The sequence below is a fragment of the Vitis vinifera genome, chromosome 9, assembly GCF_030704535.1.
Source record: "Vitis vinifera cultivar Pinot Noir 40024 chromosome 9, ASM3070453v1".
Taxonomy (NCBI): Eukaryota; Viridiplantae; Streptophyta; class Magnoliopsida; order Vitales; family Vitaceae; genus Vitis; species Vitis vinifera.
Window position 1 is genome coordinate 7887052 of NC_081813.1, and position 24208 is coordinate 7911259.

The following is a 24208-nucleotide window of genomic DNA, read 5'->3' on the forward strand; positions in this document are numbered from 1 at the left end:
AGCAATCAAGTAGTTCATCTCATATTGGACAAACTGTTATGATGAATTCTAAACCATATCATCATAGGAGTAAATCGAAAGAAAAGTATCTGATAGGAGGATGATCATTCCATTCACACTTATAGAGGAATATGAAGTATTATTACTGTGAAAAAAAAAAACATATCAGGAGATATTGTAAAGAATTGATGAAGTACCTAGAAGAAATGAAAATTTTTAAATCCCAAGAGACTTCAAATTCTACTAATATTGTTGATGAAAATTTTGAAATATTGTAGTAAATTAAAAGTTACATTATGGGACTTTTAGTGAGTGTTTTATGTTGAAGAAAGGCTAATTAAAGTAAACATGCATCTAAAATTATAATTTAGATGTTGTACTCAAATAGTTGCTCTCCTCGATTATATCATAAAATTTGGTTTGAAGTCTAAGTCATCTAATAATTTTCTAGTTCCAATTACATGCATCAAACATGTGTGTTAGGAAGTGTTGCAAATTACTAATTAGTATATATTCTTTTTTTTTTAAGAATATTGTATTAAATATTTCTAGGTTGATATATTATTGTAATATTAGACTTCTTTATAGAATAAGGAAGGTTGTTGAAAATATCCCTATAAATATTCTAGTTCATAAGGGGAAAAAGTTTTGAGATGAAGATGGACCCATAAAGACTATACAAGGTGGATAGAGATGTGAGGAAGAACGAGAGGTACCCGATGGAGCGAGAGGGCTCGTGGTAGGGTATAGGTACGAAGAGTGAGGAAACATGGGATGTTTTGGGAACTCAATATTTGTATCTAGTTATGTCCTCTATAAGTTCTAGTTCTGTCATCTGCATTGTTCTCTATTTTATAGTGGAATGATTCTCTCTTATCTGTGGACGTAGGCATGGTTTTCGAACCACGTTAAAACCTTGTGTACCGTTTGTGTTGATTTTTTTTATCTTTATTTTCTTGATTAATGAAGTTTGCATCAAAGCTTCTGTCAACGTAACAAACTTGTATCAAAGTTTGGGATAAAGATTTCTAGAAGAGTAAAAGATCATAGAGCACACAAGATGAAAACAAAAGGAATTTTTAGTGAAAAAGGAGTCAATTGCTCTCTCGTGGTGATATGATATAAAAAGTTTATGTCATGGAAAGTTTGAAGATTTACTTCATGGAATCTGGTCCAAAATGGAGATTGTTAATAAGTGTCCCAAATTCCTAATTAGTATAGATTTTTTTTTTTGTAAAGAATATTGTATAGAATATTTCTAGGTTGATATATTATTGTAATATTAGACTTCCTTATAGAATAAGGAAGGTTGTTGAAAATATCTTTATAAATATTCTAGGTCATGAGGGAAAAAAGTATGAGATGAAGATGGGCCCTATAAAAACTATATGAGGTGGATAAAGATGTGAGGAAGAATGAGAGGTACTCAATGGAATGAGAGGGCTCGTGGTAGGGTATGGATACAAAGAGTGGGGAAATATGGGATGTTTTGGGAACCTATTAGTTGTATCTAGTTCTGTCATCTATAATGTTCTAGTTACGTCCTCTATAATGTTCTCTATTGTATAGTGGAATGATTCTCTTTCATCCGTGGATGTAGGCATGGTTGTCGAACCACATTAAAACCTCGTGTACTATTTGTTTTATTTTTAAATTTTTTTTAATCTTTGTTTCTTGATTAATGATGTGTGCATCAAAGCTTCCATCTACGTAACAAACTGGTATCAGAGCTTGGGTTGAAGATTTTTGGAATAGTAAAAGATCACAAAGCACACAAGATGAAAACAAAAGGAATTTTTAGTGAATGTGGAGTCAATTGTTCTCTCGTGGTGATATGATACAAAAAGTTTGTGTCATGGAGGGTTTAATGATTGACTCCGTGGAATTTGGTCCAAGGTAGAGATTGTTAGGAAGTGTCCCAAATTCCTAATTAGTATAGATTTTTTTTTTTTAAAGAATATTGTATAGAATATTTCTAGGTTGACATATTATTGTAATATTAGACTTCCTTATAGAATAAGGAATGTTGTTGGAAATATTTTTATAAATATTTTAAGTCATGAGGGGAAAAATTTATGAGATGAAGATGGGCCTATAAAGACCATATGAGATGGATAGAGATGTGAGGAAGAATCGGAGGTACCCAGTGGAGCGAGAGAGTTCGTGGTAGGGTGTGAATATGAAGAGTGGGGAAACATGGGATGTTTTGGGAACCCAATAGTTGTATCTAGTTCTGACATCTATAATGTTCTGGTTCTGTCATCTATAATGTTCTGGTTTTGTCCTCTGTAATGTTCTTTATTGTATAGTGGAATTATTCTCTCTCATCTATATAGGCAAGTTGCTAAACCACGTTAAAACCTCGAATACCTTTTGTGTTGATTTTTTTTATCTTTGTGTTCTTGATTAACGATGCTTGCATCAAAGCTTCTACCAACGTAACAATGTGCAACATATTTGATATAACTTATATTTTCTTAAGTAATTGAACACTTTTTTCTATAAATTTACTTGATGATCAATGAGTACCTACATATACGGTATTGACATAGTTTGATAAACATTTTAAAATAGTATTAGAATGGCTTTTCTTTTTCCCAATTAACAAATTTATCAAATACACACACACACACACACACACAAAATACTCATTAGTATGTCTTTTATGAAAAAACTATGTTTGTTTATTTGAATTTAGTAGCCATTCAATTCCTTAGTTACTCATAAACTTTTTATCACCTTCTTAAAGTCAAGTCATTTACAATTATTTTCAAGTCATTTACAATTATTTTAGCCTTCTCCATTATGACAACTTTATAAGATAGTGATTGATTGGAAGAATCTACATGCCTTTGTTGATAGTATAATTGTTTTTCTTTTTTTTCGTATTCAAAGAATCTTGCTTCTGTTATTGAAACTTTCAAATCCTTTATGTCTAGTGGTCTTATAATTCCCTATTCATTGGTCTTTCATATTACCAATCATTTTGCAAATGAGTTAATTTCATTCACATCCTCTGAGATTTGATGTAAATTCGCTTAGTTACCAATGATTTCAAATTTCATTAATTAGTACCCCTACAGATATAATTCGTGTACAAAATTTATTTTTTAAAAGAGTTTAGGTAAAAATATTTTAGGTATATGTCTTTAACAATTCTCTAAAATAAATTTTACTTGCTAAAAAATAACTTATATAGATAGAATACATCTACAGGAGTTCTAACTAACGAAATTTAAAACTAATGGTGGTTTAGTGTATTTAAACTAAACATTAGGAAGGGTGACTGAAATTAACCCTCTAGGTATATATGTTTAACAAAATTTTTATTGTTTATTTTTCATTTAATGTTTGCATTTTTCAATAAACATTGAAAAGGAATTGTTTTTCCATATGTTAACAAAAAGAAATTTGAATACCTATAAAAATGAAATCTTGTAGTAAAATTGGAGTTACATTATCAGACTTTTAACGAGTGTTTATGTTTAGAAAGGCCAATTAAAGCAAGCATGCATCTAGAAATTGTAACTTAGATGCATCAAACATGAGCAACATATTTGATATAACTAATAGTTTCTTAAGTAACTAAACACTTCTTTTTCTATAAATTTACTTGATTGTCGATGAATACTTACATACATTTACATAGTTTGATAAATATTTTAAAATAATATTAGAATAACTTTGTTTTTTCTCAATTATATTAGAAAATAATATAAAGTTACTTATAAACTTTATATCATTTTCTCAAAGTCAAGTCATTTACAATTATTTCTATCTAGTCTTCTCCATTATGACAACTTTTATATGATAGTCGTTGATTGGAAGAATCTACATGTCTTTTTTGATAAGATAGTTGTTTTTATTATTTTTATTTTTTTTATTCCAAAAATTTGCTTCTATCATTGAAACTTTCAAATCTTTTATGTATATTACCAATCATTTTACAAGTGAGTTAATTTCACTTAGGGTAGATATACTTAGCCACACCCCTATAGATGTAATTTGTGTTTAAATTTTATTTTTTATTTAGGTAAAAATATCTTAGGTATATGTGTTCTACAATTCTCTAAAAAATAAATTTTCTTATCTAAAAGTTTATATAGACAAAATACATCTATAGAAGTCCTAACTAATGAAATTTAAAATCAATGGTTGTTTAGTGTATTTACATTAAACCTTATGGGGTATGATTGAAATTAAGTCTTTTACAAGCACTTGTAGCTAATATGTTTGTAGTTGTAGTCTTGGAAATTGATCATTTTCTTGAAGGCCTCTAGGATATTGAAAATATTGCCATAGTTTTAGACTTTTTTTTTATTACACCTAATAAAAAATATTATTAATTTAACATATATATTCTTGACTTAAAAGTAAAGTCTCTCCATATTGTATAAGCCCTTAGGTGGCAATATTAGGTGAAGTTTTTCTTTCGTTTATTACAAAATATAAATAATTTATTATTGTATGATAAAATTTTATGTAATATATTTTTATAGATGTAAAATTATTAATTGGGTTTTGTTTTTTTTTACTAAATTGTCATTTCAATATATAAAACTTATTTGTAAAAAGACAATTATAAACTATATGAAATTGAAAAACATTTAGTTTTTTTATTTAATTTAGAATTTTATTTGGATTAATAATTGATATTTGTAAGATTTTTGAATATTAAAAAAAGTTAGCATACTTAAGAAAGATATTCAAGATCGGGAGTGTTTGATATCGGATTAATTTCCTTATTTTCTCTATTTTAATAAATTTTCACGTCCATTACAAAATTTTTGTTGTTTATTTTTTACTTCAATATTTTTATTTTGTAATAGAAATTTGAAAAGATTTTTTCCTACATGTTAAAAAAAAAAAAGATTTGAACACTCCTAAAAAAGAAATATTGCAATAAAATTAAAGTTTACACTGTAGGACTATTAGCAAATGCTGCATACTTAAAATAGACCAATTAAAGTAGAAATACTTCTAAAATTGTAATTTAGGTAACAATAATATAAAAAGACAATATTTTTGAAACAATAGTTCTCTTGGAGTTTTGGGTACAATGGACTAGACTTTATGTAACAATAGATATACAAACTTTCCATTAACATCTTGAGAGACATGATGAGGAGCAAAGTCATCCAAGAAGGTACCATAGAGGTACCTTAGCTCAATTCATCTAGACTACATAATGTTTAAAGATCAAATTCAATGACTAGATTTCAAAAATCAATATAAGCTTTCTCATATTCTACTCTATATAAGACAATGGTATGATACCTCTCTTGTGTCGTAGAATGCACCATGAAAACCTTATCATTTTAACATCAGTTTGAAACTTAAAAGTCACTTAGCACATTCTAGTTATTAATTTAAGAGCATTAAAAGAAATATATAAAAAAAAAGTTACTTTATCCTTGTGATTTTGATCTAGGACTTTTAATGATATTAAAAAAAAAAACAGAAAAATAAATGGAAATAAAATCAATAAATTAAACAATTGAATTAAGTTAGTTTAATTTTTGAATCGTTAAATGGGTAAATAAAGATCTTAGATTTGATATTAATATGAACATCATGACTTCAGTGAATCTTACAAGAAAATTTTAGTTTGAAAGACTTCATTCATTAAACGTGTGGCACATATTAAAGTAAAACTAAGTCTTCTCTATAATTTGTACCTATCATAGTTTCTTTCCTCATAAATAGCCTTTTTTGAATATAATATAGACTTCAACATGCATGGTGGGGCCAATCAAACTACTAGTCAAGACAACTCATGGGCAACAACGATGTACCAACTACATTTAAATACTCTTCATATATTTGCATATCAAGAGTAATTTAGTAGTGTCTTTCTTATGTACCTCATATCTAGACTTTCAATGGAGAGTTCTTCATCTAAAAATTTGACTTGGGTTTTCATACTAGTTTTGGTTTAGACATGTGGATGCAAAGGTTGCATCAAAGAAGAGAAGTAGGCTAAATCATCTTACAAATTTTCAAGTTCAAATTAGATGCACCAAACATATGCAACATATTTGATATAACTAATATTTTCTTAAGTAATTGAATACAATTTTTTTTTATAAATTCACTTGATTATTAATGGATAACTAACTACATGTATGGTATTGACACAACTTGATAAATTTTTTAAAATAGTATTAGAATAACTTTGCTAAAAAAAAGTAAAAATAAAAATAAAAATACATCTATATATATATATAATTAAATAAAATTAAAAATTAATATATATATATATATATATATATTCTGTGTGTGTATGTGTGCATGGTCTCACAAGTCATTAGCTACTCATAAGCTTTATATCACTTTCTCAAAGTCAAGTCATTTTGTAATTATTTCTATCTAGCCTTCTCCATTACGACAACTGTATAGGATATTGATTGATTGTAAAAATCTTCATGTCTTTTTTTATAAGATAGTTTTTTATTATTATTATTATTCAAAGAATTTTCTTTTATTATTGAAACTTTCAAATCCTTTATGTCTAGTGGTCCTACAATTCCCTATTCATTGGTATTTCATATTACCAATCATTTTACAAATAAGTTTATTTCACCCGGTAAATATACTTAACTACCAATGGTTTCAAATTTAATTGATTAACACACTTATAGATGTAATTTGTTTTTAAATTTTATTTCTTTTAGAAGAATTGTAGGTAAAAATGTTCTAGGAATATGTGTTCAATAATTCTCTAAAAACAATTTATATAGATGGAATACATTCATGGAAGTTCCAACTAATGAAATTTAAAACCAATGACGATTTAATGTATTTGCACTAAATCTTAGGGGAGGTGTACTAAAACTAGCCCTTTTACAAATATTTGTAGCTAGTATATTTGTAGTTATGGTGTTGGAAGTTGATCATTTTCTTAAAGGCCTCTAAGATATTGGAAATATCGCCAAAGTTTTGAACTTTTTGTTTCACCTAAATAAAATATCATTAATTTAATATATATACTCTTCGCTTGAAAGTATAGTTTCTTCATATTGTATGAAGTTGTAACTAGGTGACAATATTAGGTGAAATTTTTTTTTGTTTACTACAAAATATAAATAATATATTTATTATATGATAAAATTTTGTAAAATATATTATTATAGATGCAAAATTATTAATGGAGTTTTATTTTTTACTAAATTATCATTTCAATAAATAAGAACTTATTTGTTAAAAGAAAATTATAAAATATATGCAATTGAAAAAAATTTAATTTTTTTATTTAATTTGGTATTTTATTTGAATTAATAATTGATATTTGTAAAATCTTTTAATATTAAAAGAAGTTAACATACTTAAAAAAGACATTCAAAATCAAGAGAGTATTTGATATGAAATTAATTAATTATTTTTTTTCTATTTAAATAAATTTTTACATCCATTAAAAAAATTTTCTTGTTTATTTTTCACTTCAATATTTTTATTTTGTAAAATAAATAGAAATAAAATCAACAAATTAAACAATTGAATTAAGTTAGTTTAATTTTGCCACCGTTAAATTGGTAAATGAAGACTCTTATATTTGATATTAACATGAACATCATGACTTCATTGAATATTCTCACAAGAAAATTTTAGTTTGAAAGATTTTATCCTTTAAACATGTGGCACATATTAAAGTGAGACCAAGTCTTCCCTATAATTTGTATCTATCACAATTTCTTTCCTAATGAATAACCTTTTTGAATAGAATATAGACTTTAGCATATTACCAACCATTTTACAAATAAGTTAATTTCACTCAGTAAATATACTTAACCACCAATGGTTTCCAATTTGTAGCACTCTTATAGATGTAGTTTTTTTTTTAAATTTTATTTTTTAGAAGAATTGTAGGTAAAAATATTTTAGATATATATGTTCAACAATTCTCTAAAAACAATTTATATAGATGGAATACGTTCATGGAAGTTCCAACTAATGAAATTTAAAACCAATGATGATTTAATGTATTTGTACTAAATCTTAGGGAGTGTGGACTAAAATTAGCCCTTTTACAAATATTTATAACTAGTATATTTGTAGTTGTGGTATTGAAAGTTGATCATTTTCTTAAAAGGTTTACCATTGAAGTTAGTTGAATATAAAGTTAGGTGAACTTTACCATTGTTTAATTGGTAAATGAAGACTCTTAGATTTGATACTAACATGTACATCATGACTTCATTGAATCTCTCACAAGGAAATTTTAGTTTGAAAGACTTCATCTTTTAAACATGTGGCACATATTAAAGTGGACCAAGTCTTCCCTATAATTTGTATCTATCACAATTTCTTTCCTCATAAATAGCCTTTTTTAATAGAATTAATATAGACTTTAGCATGCATGGTGGGCCCTGTCAAACTATTAGTCAAGATAATTTGTAGGTAAGAACGATGGACCAACTATATTAAATATTCTTCATCTATTTGCATATCAAGAGCAACTTAATATTGTCTTTCTTTTGTACTTCATGTTTGAACTTTCAATGGAGAGTGTGTCATCTAAATATTTGATGTGGGTTTTTATACTATTCTTGGTTCAAATATGTGGATGCAAAGGTTGCATCGAAGAAGAGAAGATGGGTTTGCTTGAATTCAAGGCTTTTCTTAAATTGAATAATGAGCATGCAGATTTTCTTCTCCCTTCATGGATAGATAACAACACTAGTGAATGTTGTAATTGGGAGCGGGTTATTTGCAATCCCACCACAGGTCGAGTTAAGAAGCTTTTCCTCAATGATATTACGCAACAACAAAGTTTCTTGGAAGACAATTGGTACCAATATGAAAATGTCAAATTCTGGTTACTAAATGTCTCCCTATTCCTTCCTTTTGAAGAACTTCACCATCTAAACTTGTCTGCAAACTCATTTGATGGGTTTATTGAGAATGAAGGTATGTTACCTCTCACCTTTAAAATTTCATTTCACTTATACTCCAAACATTCTAAAGGAACTACTAGCATATGTTCTTAAAAGTGTTCAGGTGGAGACCAAATGGTCACTAGTAACTATTGAATTTAATATAAGAACAATTACTAATTATTAAAATTTATAATGTAAATTAACATTTAAACAGAACAATAAAAAAATTATTATTTTAGAAAACTATAGATTACATTAGCCTTATATATATAAGCATACTTGTTATTTATGCCATCATTTCACACTCAACCCAATAAGTGGGATTCAACTAAGAGTGAGCAATTTCACAATTATTAATTAACAGGAACACTTAGTCTCCCATATCCTTATCCTTTTTGTTGAATTGTCTTTCCTTATCTTCCATTCCTAAAAAGCTTGATTTCTATATTCTAAATTGATAAAGATTGGTTAAAGAAAGGTGATCACAAAATTTGACTATTGCTGTCAAATAAGGAATCACCATCTTCAAAGTTTCACATTTACAAAAAAAAAAAAAAAAAAAAAAAAAAAAAAAAAAAACCCTAGCCTTGGGTAAGGTCCAAGCCTTATTGTTTTAAGCTGATGTCGGGTTGGTTTAATAATAAACAAAAAAAATCCTAACCCATGACCATCTACGCATTTCCAAATTCCACCCATCCACAACCCATTAATATGACATTTTCAAGGACAAAATTTAATCAATTAAACCTATTAGATGGATTCTCCATACAATGTTAAAATGAATATAAAAACTTTAATTCAAAAAATAATTTCCTTTATTTAGTTAGGATTCAAATTATAGGGGCACAAAACATGAAAATTTTCATGTTTAAAATTCACAAAGATCACAAAAGCTCTTTGAAGCTCTATGGACTTTTTTATTTCTAACATTTAAACACAAAAATCACCATATTTAATTAGAGATTTGGATACATATTCTTATATTAAAGACATGTAAGCTTACATATTTAAATATGAAGATCTCAACTTGTAATTACATGCTTCTAATTAAAGTTATATTACTCTATTTTATAGGATTTAAAGGGTTATCAAGTTTAAAGAAATTGGAGATCTTAGACATAAGTGGTAATGAGTTTGAAAAAAGTGTCTTAAAATCTTTGGACACAATAACATCACTCAAGACATTGGCTATTTGCAGCATGGGACTGAATGAATCTTTTTCCATTCGAGGCATGTTATATGTCCACATTGTTTCTTTGAAATTAAGTAAAATATATTTCTAACTTTTAATGTTCCTTAGTTAATCTCTCTTTTGATTCATGTTTGTTGCAGAATTAGCTAGTTTGAGAAATTTGGAAGTGTTGGATCTAAGCTATAATGATTTGGAAAGCTTTCAACTATTGCAAGGTACTTCATTAACTTGCTAAAAAAACTTATGATATTTTGTTATTAAATTAAAGGTAAGATTAACAAACAATTTCTTCTCATTAGTTACTTTTCTTTGTAATATCATTAAATTTGATATAAAGTAGTCTAAATCATCCTTTCAATTTATAAGTTTTAATTAAAACGCATCAAGCATGCACAAGATGTTTAATATAACTAATATTTTCATAAGTAATTGAATTTTTTTATATGAATTAATTAACTTGATTATCAATAAATACTTACATGTATAAGATTAATATAGTTTCATAAGTATTTTAAAATTGTCTTACAACACACACACACACACACACAAGGAAAATGAAAGGTATGTGATATCTTTATGCTATGTTTGGTTCCCAAAAAAATTGAGGGAAAATGAAAGGAGAAAAAAGTAGAGACGAAAAGTAAAAGAAAAGAAAAAAAGTAAAGAAAAATATAAAATTGATTAAAGTAAATACATTATTTTTATATGTTACTTTAACTTGTTTCACTTATTTTAATTCTTCAATGTAAAGATGAAAGATTTGAAAATGCATAAGTTTCTAATTATTTTTTATTTTATTTTATAGTTTTTACAATACAACCAAACATAATAAAATCATTTTCTTTAATTTTTTTTCTTTTCTTAATACTTTTCACGAACCCTTTAAGTTATGTTTGTTTGCAGAAAATATGAGGAATAGAAAATAGAAAAGAAAATTAGAAGGAAAGAAAAAGTGAAGTAAAATAAAAATAAATTTAAATTTAATAAATTATTTGTATATGCTACTTTAAACTTATTTCACTTATTTTAAATTATTTAAACTCATTTCTAATAAATAATAATGGAAATTGTAGAGAAGTTTGTGTTATTCAAGCTTTGCAATGACTTTACAAGGTGAAGGAAAATATTCTTGCTGAAATTGAAAAAAGAAATACCTTCTTAAATAGCCTATTGACCGAAAACACATTACCCTAACATATACACACACCTTTATTATTTATACAATCATTTAATACTTAATCCAGTTAGTGGGATTCTAGTGGTTGTTTTTATCTTGGTTTCCAATATTTCTGATTGATAGTGTTCGATTAATGAAATATCATAAATTTTGACCCTAATAAGGACCAATCCCTATTAAATGTAATTGGGTTGACCTAAGACTAAATGTTAGATCCAACTAATAAAAACCCATCTATTTGTTGGAGTGTAAATAACCCGGCCTTAGGTAGGGCCCATGCCTTATTATTTTAAGATGTAGTCCAACTGGTTTGACACTAGATTGAGTAAAGCCCAACTTATGAGCATCTATGCATTTCCATCCATCCACAACCTACTGGCATGGACAAACTTTGGTCAATTAAACCTATTATAACTGCATACAAAATTTTAAGTTCAAAAGATAATTTTCCTTATTTAGTTAGGATTCATATTAAAAAGGCACAAAGCACGAATTTTCATGTTTAAATTCACAAATATCACAAAAGCTCCTTCAAGCTCTATGGACCATTTTATTTGTAACATTATATTACTCTTAATTATCAAATTAACCAACAAATTCTTCTCATTAGTTATTTTTCTTTAGTAATGTCATAAAATTTGATATAAAGTAGTATTGGTCATCATTTCAAATTTTAGGTTCCAATTAGATGTATCAAGCATGTGTACCATATTTGATATAACTAATATTTTTATAAGTAATTGAATTTTTTTTTCTATAAATCAATTAATTTGATTATCAATGAATACTTTCATACATGATATTGATGTAGTTTCATAAATATTTTAAAATAGTCATAGAAGTCTTTTATCTGATTCACTAGAAAGAAAAATAAACTATTCTAATGAAAAGACTTGATGATTTGAAGTGATTGCTTTTGATTTTATTTGATTGCTACCATTATTAATTGTTAGAAATTGGCAACAAATACCCATTTTGCATCACTTCTATATGCATCGGGGGAATGAATTATATTTCATAGAGCTAATAGGGCAAAACTCAAACTTTTGGAATTATGGAAAAGGTTGCTAGAAAGCTAATTAACCATTTATATTATGATTAAGACTAGTTGGGTTAGAAATAATTCATATGGAGATTAAAAAAAACTATGTAATTTAGTTTAGTAGCTTGGGTGCTATTGTAATGATTAATGATCTGCAACTTGAACACATCTACTAGTGCTTTCTACTTGTATAGCTAAATTTATGTTACCACTTTGAACTACAGTACTTACATGAGAAGAAAGTTTTTCCTTAGTGATAATGCAAAAGAAATTAAGTATCAATTTTTGTTAAACTAACAAGTGATAGTTTAGATATGGTTTGAATACACTTCCTTTCTTCTATATTTTTATTTTGAAAAAAAAAAACTCTTTAATGAAATATAAGAAATCTTATATGTATAAAAATTAAAGACTTAAACAAAAAAATTCTTCAAATTTGAAAATTTTCGAGAAGTATTTTTAAGAATTTGTATTTTCAATATAATAATTCATATATTTTGTATAAAAGTTTTTGTTTAAAAAAATAGAAGTGTGTCCAAATTACAAATTAATTGTTAAATTAAGAATGTTTCTCAGATCAAGAGATGATGAAAGTTGTAGAGAGTTTGCATTACTCAACCTTTGCAATTACTTTTTGAAGGTAAAAGAAAATACCTTCCTACATAACATACAATGGCAGGTTCTGGTTTGTAAGAAACTAATAAATGATTAAGAATATGAATAAGACTTCCTTTATAATGGATATGTAGAGAAGAATAGTGGATGATAGGAGGTGAAAATCTTGTAATAAAATATCAATATCAGTTATAAGATAATCAACATTTTCTCTATTTCTTGTACCTATGTGATTAAGAATCTTGTAGCTCCCTTATTGAAATATAATATAAAAATATAAATAAACTATTTAGAAGTGCATGTAGTTTTCAACATGAGGAAGTTCAAAAGCAAGTTAATTATGATAATTTTCTATAGTCTATATTGAACACAAATTATTTTTACTAAAGGTTCAATCGTTCTATGAAGGTTAAAAGTTTGAATTGTTTACATATGCAAATGGACAACCAAACAAGAAAATGATTTTGAAATCCTTTTTGGACCTTTTTTTATCATTCATTTTTTCCCCTACTCTATTTCCTTTCCCTCAAACTCTCTAGGTAGTAAACATTACCTAAGATAAATAGGGAAGAAAATATTTTATCATTTATTTATTTAGTATTTTTCTTACATTTTTTGTATGTTATCCAAATATAAGAAAACTATTTTTCTTTATTTTTTCTTTTCCTTGTTGCTTTTCAAGAATCAAGCATACTTTAAACTCTAATTAAGAGTTACATAGATTTACGAAGAAACAATGCAACTGGTAACAAAAAATTAAGGAAATTTAATTTTTGAGAGTAGGTATAATGAGATTGGTTTGTTTGATACAAAATTTGAATAAAAATTCTTTCAATGAAAATTCAAGGAAAGGAAAAAAAAAACAACTTTCTCTCTAGACTATAATACTAAATCACTTAAAAAATATCCTAACATCGTTTATGTTCATCTTTCTTTTTATGGATTTGAAAAACCCAATAATTTGGAGAAAACTGATTCAAGGAAGAATAATTTTTAGAATAAAATATTATTATTTAAGAAGATCATAAATATTATAGTCATTGTTGAATATGATAAATGATTTAAAAAAAATGGTAGTTGGAAATTTAGATACTTTTATAAGACAAATGAATTTTTCTAGTATGGTATGAAAAAAGGTAAAATGATAGGCTTTGATCATTTTTTAAGGTAGTTTGTTTAAATCATTTTAATTTATTTTCATTTAAGAACAATAACTTTTATTACACTAGTTATTTTGATTTTCTTTTGATAGATTTTGCAAGCTTAAGCAATTTGGAGCTATTGGATTTGAGTAATAATTCATTTAGTGGGAGCGTTCCATCATCTATAAGATTGATGTCTTCTCTCAAGTCTTTATCCCTGGCTGGAAATTACCTCAATGGTTCCTTACCAAATCAAGGTATATATATATTGTGATTACAGGTTTTTCTGTTTTCTTTTTTAATATCTTGTTTGTTCTTTATGCCAATGAAGTCATGCATGTCTATTAATTTTTGGTATTTAATAAAAAACTTTATTCTTAATTCATAAAGACCTCATCAACGGTAAGTAACAGCTAGTTGTAAGTTTGGGGGCATTGACAAGACGAGGAGATGATTGGTTACATGTCTTATTCTCTTTTGTAGGCTTTTGCCAATTGAATAAGCTTCAAGAATTAGATCTTTCTTACAACTTGTTCCAAGGAATCCTTCCTCCATGTTTGAATAATTTGACATCTTTGAGGTTATTGGATCTCTCTTCCAACCTATTCTCCGGAAATCTTTCTTCCCCTCTGTTACCTAATCTCACATCCCTGGAGTACATCGATCTCAGTTACAATCATTTTGAGGGTTCATTCTCTTTCAGCTCTTTTGCTAATCACTCCAACCTTCAAGTGGTCAAACTTGGAAGGAATAACAACAAATTTGAGGTAGAAACTGAATATCCAGTTGGTTGGGTTCCCCTGTTTCAGTTGAAAGCTCTTGTGCTATCCAACTGTAAGCTCATCGGTGACCTTCCTAGTTTCCTTCGACACCAATTAAGATTAACCGTGGTTGATCTCTCCCATAATAACTTGACTGGAAGTTTCTCCATTTGGCTGCTTGAAAACAATACAAGACTAGGATCTCTAGTTCTGAGGAATAACTCTTTAATGGGTCAACTACTTCCCCTGAGACCTAATAGTCGTATCACTTTATTGGATATCTCAGACAACCGACTTGATGGGGAACTTCAACAAAATGTGGCCAATATGATTCCAAATATTGAGTTTCTAAATTTATCCAACAATGGTTTTGAAGATATTCTCCTATCCTCAATAGCCGAAATGAGTTCCTTACAGTCATTGGATTTGTCTGCTAATAGTTTCTCAGGGGAAGTACCAAAACAATTGCTTGTGGCAAAATATTTGTGGCTTCTGAAATTATCAAATAATAAATTTCATGGTGAAATATTTTCAAGGGAGTTTAACTTGACTCAGTTAGGGTTTTTACATTTGGACAATAATCAGTTCAAGGGAACACTGTCAAATGTAATCTCCAGAATCTCTAGGTTATGGGTGTTGGATAGGTAACATGACCGATTTGACTACCCTAGTGTTGGGCAACAATAGTTTTAAAGGCAAATTACCACCTGAGATTTCTCAATTGTTGGGGATGATATTTCTTGACCTTTCTTAAAACGCTCTTTCAGGATCTTTTCTTTCTTTGAAGAGCCTGGAGTATTTAGAGCATCTACATTTGCAAGGGAACATGTTTATAGGATTGATACCTAGAGATTTTCTCAATTCCTCATATCTATTGACTTTGGATATCAGAGACAACAGGTTATTTGGAAGTATTCCCAATTCAATCTCTAGACTTTTAGAGCTAAGAGGAAACCTTTTAAGTGGTTTCATTCCATATCAGCTCTGTCATTTGACTAAAATAAGCTTCATGGATCTTTCAAACAACAATTTTTCTAGGTCAATTCCTGGATGCTTTGGTCATATCAGATTTGGAGATTTCAAAACTGAGCACAATGTGTATATACCGATGTTGGATTCGTATTCAGAAAGCAATCCTTCTATATATGCGGGTTACTTAATAAAATTTTATTTTTCTCTAGTGAACTCCCTAATGAAGTAGATGAAGTTGAGTTTGTTACCAAGAATAGGTATAGCTCCCACAGAGTAGATAAATATATTTGTTGGGAATTTAGATATTTTTATAGAAAAGTAGACAAGTATTCTAATTTATAAAAATAATGCATTTCTTTAGTTTGGTATAAAAAAAATGAAATGATATGTATTGGTAATTTTTTTTAAAGTAACAAACGTTTTATTTTATTTGTATTTAAGAACAATTTTTTTTCTTATACTAGTTATTTTAATTTTCTTTTGACAGATTTTGCAAGCTTAAGCAATTTGGAGATGCTAGATTTGAGTTATAATTCCTTAAGTGGGATTATTCCATTATCTATAAGATTGATGCCTCATCTCAAGTCTTTATCCTTGGCCAGAAATCACTTCAATGGTTCTTTACAAAATCAAGGTACATATGTTATGATTTGTTTGTTTCATATAGATTAGAGAAGATGAATATTGTTAAAAAAAAAAAGTTGTTGTTAATGTAAGCTAGAAATAAGTATTTTGCCTTATAAATTATATAAGCATGTGTTTGTTCTGAATGAATCTTTACAACATTTAGAGTTACCAATGTTTATAATTCATAAAGACCTCATTAACAGTGAGTAACAACTAATTGTAAGTAATTGTGGAAAAAGTAAGGAAAACAAAATGAGGGAAAAGCAAGGAATTAGGAAATTATTTTGTTCCCATAAAAAAATGCTAAGGAAGAAAAAGGTAAAAGAAAGTTTAAAAAAAGTGTATTTTTCAAAAATTTATTTCTCTTTCCTTTAATTTTGCTATGGACAACCAAACAAGAAAATAATTTTATAATTCCTTTTTTTTTTCATTCTCTCTCTCTCTCTCTCTTTTTCCCTACTCTATTTCTTTTCCCTCAAACTTTCTTGATAGTAAACACAACCTAAGGTAAATGAGGAAGAAAATTTTTAGTTTTTTTTATTTTTTATTTTTTTAGAATGTTTTCTTACTTTTTAGTATTTTATGCAAATATAGGAAAATTTTCATCTTTCTTTTTATGGATTTGAAAAACCCAATAATTTGGAGAAAACTGATTCAAGGAAGAATAATTTTTAGAATAAAATATTATTATTTAAGAAGATCATAAATATTATAGTCATTGTTGAATATGATAAATGATTTAAAAAAATGGTAGTTGGAAATTTAGATACTTTTATAAGACAAATGAATTTTTCTAGTATGGTATGAAAAAAGGTAAAATGATAGGCTTTGATCATTTTTTAAGGTAGTTTGTTTAAATCATTTTAATTTATTTTCATTTAAGAACAATAACTTTTATTACACTAGTTATTTTGATTTTCTTTTGATAGATTTTGCAAGCTTAAGCAATTTGGAGCTATTGGATTTGAGTAATAATTCATTTAGTGGGAGCGTTCCATCATCTATAAGATTGATGTCTTCTCTCAAGTCTTTATCCCTGGCTGGAAATTACCTCAATGGTTCCTTACCAAATCAAGGTATATATATATTGTGATTACAAGTTTTTATGTTTTCTTTTTTAATATCTTGTTTGTTCTTTATGCCAATGAAGTCATGCATGTCTATTAATTTTTGGTATTTAATAAAAAACTTTATTCTTAATTCATAAAGACCTCATCAACTGTAAGTAACAGCTAGTTGTAAGTTTGGGGGCATTGACAAGACGAGGAGATGATTGGTTACATGTCTTATTCTCTTTTGTAGGCTTTTGCCAATTGAATAAGCTTCAAGAATTAGATCTTTCTTACAACTTATTCCAAGGAATCCTTCCTCCATGTTTGAATAATTTGACATCTTTGAGGTTATTGGATCTCTCTTCCAACCTATTCTCCGGAAATCTTTCTTCCCCTCTGTTACCTAATCTCACATCCCTGGAGTACATCGATCTCAGTTACAATCATTTTGAGGGTTCATTCTCTTTCAGCTCTTTTGCTAATCACTCCAACCTTCAAGTGGTCAAACTTGGAAGGAATAACAACAAATTTGAGGTAGAAACTGAATATCCAGCTGGTTGGGTTCCCCTGTTTCAGTTGAAAGCTCTTGTGCTATCCAACTGTAAGCTCATCGGTGACCTTCCTGGTTTCCTTCGACACCAATTAAGATTAACTGTGGTTGATCTCTCCCATAATAACTTGACTGGAAGTTTCCCCATTTGGCTGCTTGAAAACAATACAAGACTAGGATCTCTAGTCGTATCACTTTATTGGATATCTCAAACAACCGACTTGTTGGGGAACTTCAACAAAATGTGGCCAATATGATTCCAAATATTGAGTTTTTAAATTTATCCAACAATGGTTTTGAAGGTATTCTCCCATCCTCAATAGCTTAAATGAGTTCCTTACAGTCGTTAGATTTGTCTGCTAATAGTTTCTTAGGGGAAGTACCAAAACAATTGCTTGCGGCAAAATATTTGTGGCTTCTGAAATTATCAAATAATAAATTTCATGGTGAAATATTTTCAAGGGACTTTAACTTGACTCAGTTAGGGTTTTTACATTTGGACAATAATCAGTTTAGGGGATATTTCTCCAGAATCTCTAGGTTATGGGTGTTGGATGGGAGATAGTTTTAAAGGCAAATTACCACCTGAGATTTCTCAATTGTCGGGGATGATATTTCTTGACATTTTTCAAAACGCTCTTTCAGGATCTCTTCCTTCTTTGAAGAGCCTGGAGTATTTAGAGCATCTACATTTGCAAGGGAACATGTTTATAGGATTGATACCCAGAGATTTTCTCAATTCCTCATATCTATTGACTTTGGATATCAGAGACAACAGGTTATTTGGAAGTATTCCCAATTCAATCTCTAGACTTTTAGAGCTAAGAGGAAACCTTTTAAGTGGTTTCATTCCATATCGGCTTTGTCATTTGACTAAAACAAGCTTCATGGATCTTTCAAACAACAATTTTTCTGGGTTAATTCCCGGATGCTTTGGTCATATCGGATTTGGAGATTTCAAAACTAAGCACAATGTGTATATACCGATGTTAGATTCGTATTCAGAAAGCAATCCTTCTATATATACGGGTTACTTAATAAAATATTTATTTTTCTCTACTGAACTCCTTGATGAAGTAGATGAAGTTGAGTTTGTTACCAAGAATAGGTATAGCTCCCACAGAGTAGATAAAAATATTTGTTGGGAATTTAGATATTTTATAGGACAATATACAAGTATTCTAATTTATAAAAACAATGCATTTCTTTAGTTTGGTATAAAAAAAATAAAATGATAGGTATTGGTAATTTTTTTTCAAAGTAACAAACGTTTTATTGTATTTGTATTTAAGAACAATGTCTTTTCTTATACTAGTTATTTTAATTTTCTTTTGACAGATTTTGCAAGCTTAAGCAATTTGGAGATACTAGATTTGAGTTATAATTCCTTAAGTGGGATTATTCCATCATCTATAAGATTGATGTCTTGTCTCAAGTCTTTATCGTTGGCCGGAAATCACCTCAATGGTTCTTTACAAAATCAAGGTACATATGTTATGATTTGTTTGTTTCATATAGATTAGAGAAGATAAATATTGTAAAAAAAAAAAAAGTTGTAGTTAATGTAAGCTAGAAATAAGTATCTTGCCTTATAAATTATATAAGCATGTGTTTGTTCTTAATGAATCTTTACAACATTTAGAGTTACCAATGTTTATAATTCATAAAGACCTCATTAACGGTGAATAACAACTAATTGTAAGTAATTGTGGAAAAAGTAAGGAAAACAAAATGAGGGAAAAGCAAGGAATTAGGAAATTATTTTTTTCCCATAAAAAAATGCTAAGGAAGAAAAAGGTAAAAGAAAGTTTAAAAAAAGTGTATTTTTAAAAAAATTATTTCTCTTTCCTTTAATTTTGCTATGGACAACCAAACAAGAAAATCATTTTATAATTCCTTTTTATTTTTTTCATTCTCTCTCTCTTTTTTTCCCTACTCTATTTCTTTTCCCTCAAACTTCCTTGGTAGTAAACACAACCTAAGATAAATGGGGAAGAAAATTTTCAGTTTTTATTTTTATTTTTTTAGAATGTTTTCTTACTTTTTAGTATTTTATGCAAATATAGGAAAATTATTTTTTTTTCTTGCTCCTTTTCAGACATGAATCACACTTTAAAAGAAAATTAATTTTTAATTAGGAGTTAAGATAAATTTAAGGAGAAACAATGAATCACGAATAACAAAAAATTAAGGAAATTGAATTTTTGAAAGTAAGTATAATCAAATTGCTTCATTTGATACAAAATTTGAATAAAAATTCTTTCAATGAAAAATCAAGGAAAGGAAAAAACATTTTTGTCTCTAGATTATAATACTTAATCATGTAAAAAATCTCTTAACATCATTTATATTCATATTTCTTTTTGTAGATTTGAAAAATTCAACAATTTGGAATAAACTTATTCAATGAAGAATAATTTTTAGATTTAAAGATTATTATTTAAGATCATAAATATTACCATCATTGTTGATGTCCAAGAAGATCATATTCAACAATTTTTTTAATATGTTGTTTTTTATGGTAATTAATTGATGTCTTGTAATTTTTAATATTTAATGAAAAACATTAATTTAATTCATCTAAAGCTCTTAATTCATGAAGACCTCGTTAATGTAATGGTGAGTAATAGTTGGCTGTAAGTTTGGAGTCAAAGACATGTTAAGGAGATGATTAGTTACATGTCTTATTCTCTTTTGTAGGTTTCTGCCAATTGAATAAGCTTCAAGAGTTAGATCTTTCTTACAACTTATTCCAAGGGATCCTTCCTCCATGTTTGAATAATTTCACATCTCTGAGGTTATTGGATCTCTCTTCCAACCTCTTTTCCGGAAATTTTTCTTCCCCTCTGTTACGTAATCTCACATCCCTAGAGTACATAGATCTCAGTTCCAATCAGTTTGAGGGTTCATTCTCTTTCAGCTCTTTTGCTAATCATTCCAAGCTTCAAGTGGTCATACTTGGAAGGGATAACAACAAATTTGAGGTAGAAACTGAATATCCAGTTGGTTGGGTTCCCCTGTTTCAGTTGAAGATTCTCTCTCTATCCAGCTGTAAGCTCACCGGTGACCTTCCTGGTTTTCTTCAATACCAATTCAGGTTAGTGGGGGTTGATATCTCACATAATAACTTGACAGGAAGTTTCCCCTATTGGTTGCTTGAAAACAATACGAGACTAGAATCTCTAGTCTTGAGGAATAACTCTTTAATGGGTCAACTACTTCCCTTGGGACCTAATACTCGTATCAATTCATTGGATATCTCACACAATCAGTTGGATGGACAACTTCAAGAAAATGTGGCCCATATGATTCCAAATATTATGTTTCTAAATTTATCCAACAATGGTTTTGAAGGTATTCTCCCATCCTCAATAGCTGAACTAAGAGCCTTATGGATTTTGGATTTGTCTACCAATAATTTCTCTGGAGAAGTACCAAAGCAATTGCTTGCAACAAAAGATTTGGGGATTCTGAAATTATCAAATAATAAATTTCATGGTGAAATATTTTCAAGGGACTTTAACTTGACTGGGTTATTGTGTTTGTATTTGGGCAATAATCAGTTCACAGGAACTCTGTCAAATGTAATCTCCAGAAGCTCTTGGTTGGAGGTGTTGGATGTGAGCAACAACTACATGTCAGGTGAAATTCCAAGCCAGATAGGTAACATGACCGATTTGACTACACTGGTGTTGGGCAACAATAATTTTAAAGGCAAATTACCACTTGAGATTTCTCAATTGCAACGGATGGAGTTTCTTGACGTTTCTCAAAATGCTTTTTCAGGATCTCTTCCTTCTTTGAAGAGCATGGAGTATTTAGAGCATCTACATTTGCAAGGGAACATGTTTACAGGATTAATACCCAGAGATTTTCTCAATTCCTCAAATCTATTGACTTTGGATATTAGAGAAAACAGGTTATTTGGAAGTATTCCCAACTCAATCTCTGCACTTTTGAAGCTAAGGATTCTTTTGCTAGGAGGAAACCTTTTAAGTGGTTTTATTCCAAATCATCTTTGTCATTTGACTGAAATAAGCTTGATGGATCTTTCAAACAACTCTTTTTCAGGGCCAATTCCCAAATGCTTTGGCCATATCCGATTTGGGGAAATGAAAAAGGAGGACAACGTGTTTGGACAGTTCATTGAATTTGGGTTTGGAATGGTTTCTCATCTTGTATATGCAGGTTACTTGGTGAAATATTACGGTTCCCCAACTTTAGTATATAATGAAAAAGATGAAGTTGAGTTTGTCACCAAGAACAGGAGTGACTTCTACAAAGGTGGCATCCTTGAATTCATGTCTGGATTGGACTTATCATGTAACAACTTGACAGGCGAAATACCTCATGAACTTGGAATGCTAAGTTGGATTCGTGCATTGAACTTGTCTCACAATCAATTGAATGGCTCCATTCCAAAGAGTTTCTCTAATCTTTCTCAAATAGAGAGCTTAGACCTTTCTTATAATAAACTGGGTGGAGAAATTCCTCTAGAGCTAGTTGAACTCAATTTTTTAGAGGTGTTTAGTGTGGCTTACAACAACTTCTCTGGTAGAGTTCCAGATACCAAAGCACAATTTGGGACATTTGATGAAAGGAGCTATGAAGGTAATCCTTTCCTTTGTGGGGAACTATTAAAGAGGAAATGCAACACAAGTATTGAGTCACCATGCACACCATCACAGTCTTTTGAAAGTGAGGCAAAATGGTATGATGTCAATCATGTTGTTTTCTTTGCAAGTTTTACTACTTCATATATCATGATCTTGTTAGGATTTGCTATCATCCTTTACATCAATCCTTATTGGCGTCATAGATGGTTCAATTTTATCGAGGAATGTATATATTCCTGCTATTATTTTGTTTTTGATAGTCTTTCCAAGTTATCAGCATATTTGTATAATTAGATACTTTTAATTGGATGATATTTGCATAATTAACTACTATTTGTTTCCCTGGGATAGAAAGAAATGGGATGTATAATGCTATGAGCTGAAACTTACATACTTTGCTCAAATTCTAACATCTTTTGATTTTATTTTCAAGTTCCGTTATTTATTATGTATTGCTTAATTCAAGATTTAACCATATTACGTTACTCTTATAAAAGCAAATTCAAATTTTTAGGAACTTTTAGCATTAAAATAATTTCATAGTCAGATTTTAAAAAATAAAGAAGAAAGAAAATAATAAATAATTGGAAAAACAATTCAAGGAAGTATTAAATTATTATCTTAGAATTATTTGGCGTAGTATGGGAATTCAAAAATAATCTTTCAATTTGTTAGAAATGTTTATTTATTTATTATAGCAATGATTGAAATATCAATCACAAAGTAATGTTTTCTTTTCTTTTGTAGGGCACTAACACTTTTTCTTTGATAGTAATAATTGATAAATATATTACACAATTATTTGTTTTAAAAAAGGGAGGGATGACAAACATAATAACATGTGAAATATTTCTAAAACTGTAATGGGAAATAAGCCATCTAATTAGGGTGCAATATTATTCATTTTAATTTACATGAATTTACTTATTTTTATTTGCATCATATTTTGAACTATTTTATGAAATTAAGGGAGATTAAAACATCACGAGTTTCTTATTTTAGTTTATATTCTTAATAATAAAGCATGAAATATTATAAAAAAAAAAATCATGAATTTCTTTAATTCCTTAGGAAACCAATATATAAAAAATTGAACATATTATTATTTTATATCCTAAATCTCTAAATTTGTTCATTACCTATTTATTTTTATATTAAATTTATTATTAATTATTTATTTATATTATTATTTTATGTTTAAAATGTTCATAAATAATTAAAATTAATAAATATAAAAATAAAATATTAAAAAATTAAATTATAAAGATTTCATCAAACTGACATATTTAAAAAAAAAAAAAAGCTAAAAAAGATGAGGATATTATAGAGGAGGGGAAAAGGATAAAAGAAAATTCATGTGGTATGATAATATCACGTGTCAAAGTTATTTTCTTTAAAAAATAATAATAGTAATGATGAACTCATTTGTCTTATCAAAGTAAGTTAAAAAAAAAAAAAAAAAAAAAAAAGAAAAGAAAAAGATGGTAGTTGGCTTATTTGTTCTTTGAAAATAAAAAATCAAAGTTTTAGAAAAATACAATTTTCTTTTAAATGATGAATGGTTACATCATTTCCCCTTAGCTTAT

General features: G+C 28.1%; 1 protein-coding gene across 1 annotated transcript; it reads left to right on the top strand.

Moving 5' to 3' along the window:
* The first annotated feature begins 14066 nt into the window (after nt 1–14066).
* On the top strand, nt 14067–22973 carry LOC132254307 (cuscuta receptor 1-like). Its single transcript, XM_059739625.1, has 5 exons — nt 14067–14301; nt 16265–16411; nt 17334–17480; nt 19345–19491; nt 20707–22973. Exons 1-5 carry the CDS (start codon nt 14238–14240, stop codon nt 22914–22916), a joined length of 2715 nt encoding a protein of 904 aa, XP_059595608.1. The 5' UTR covers nt 14067–14237; the 3' UTR covers nt 22917–22973.
* Nucleotides 22974–24208: the final 1235 nt, after the last annotated feature.

Coding starts and splice junctions, on each gene's coding strand:
- LOC132254307 (XM_059739625.1), top strand. CDS start 14,238: ATGTCTTCTCTCAAGTCTTTATCCCTGGCTGGAAATTACCTCAATGGT. Junction 14,302..16,264: donor TGGTTCCTTACCAAATCAAG/GTATATATATAT, acceptor TTCTTTTGACAG/ATTTTGCAAGCTTAAGCAAT. Junction 19,492..20,706: donor TGGTTCTTTACAAAATCAAG/GTACATATGTTA, acceptor TCTCTTTTGTAG/GTTTCTGCCAATTGAATAAG.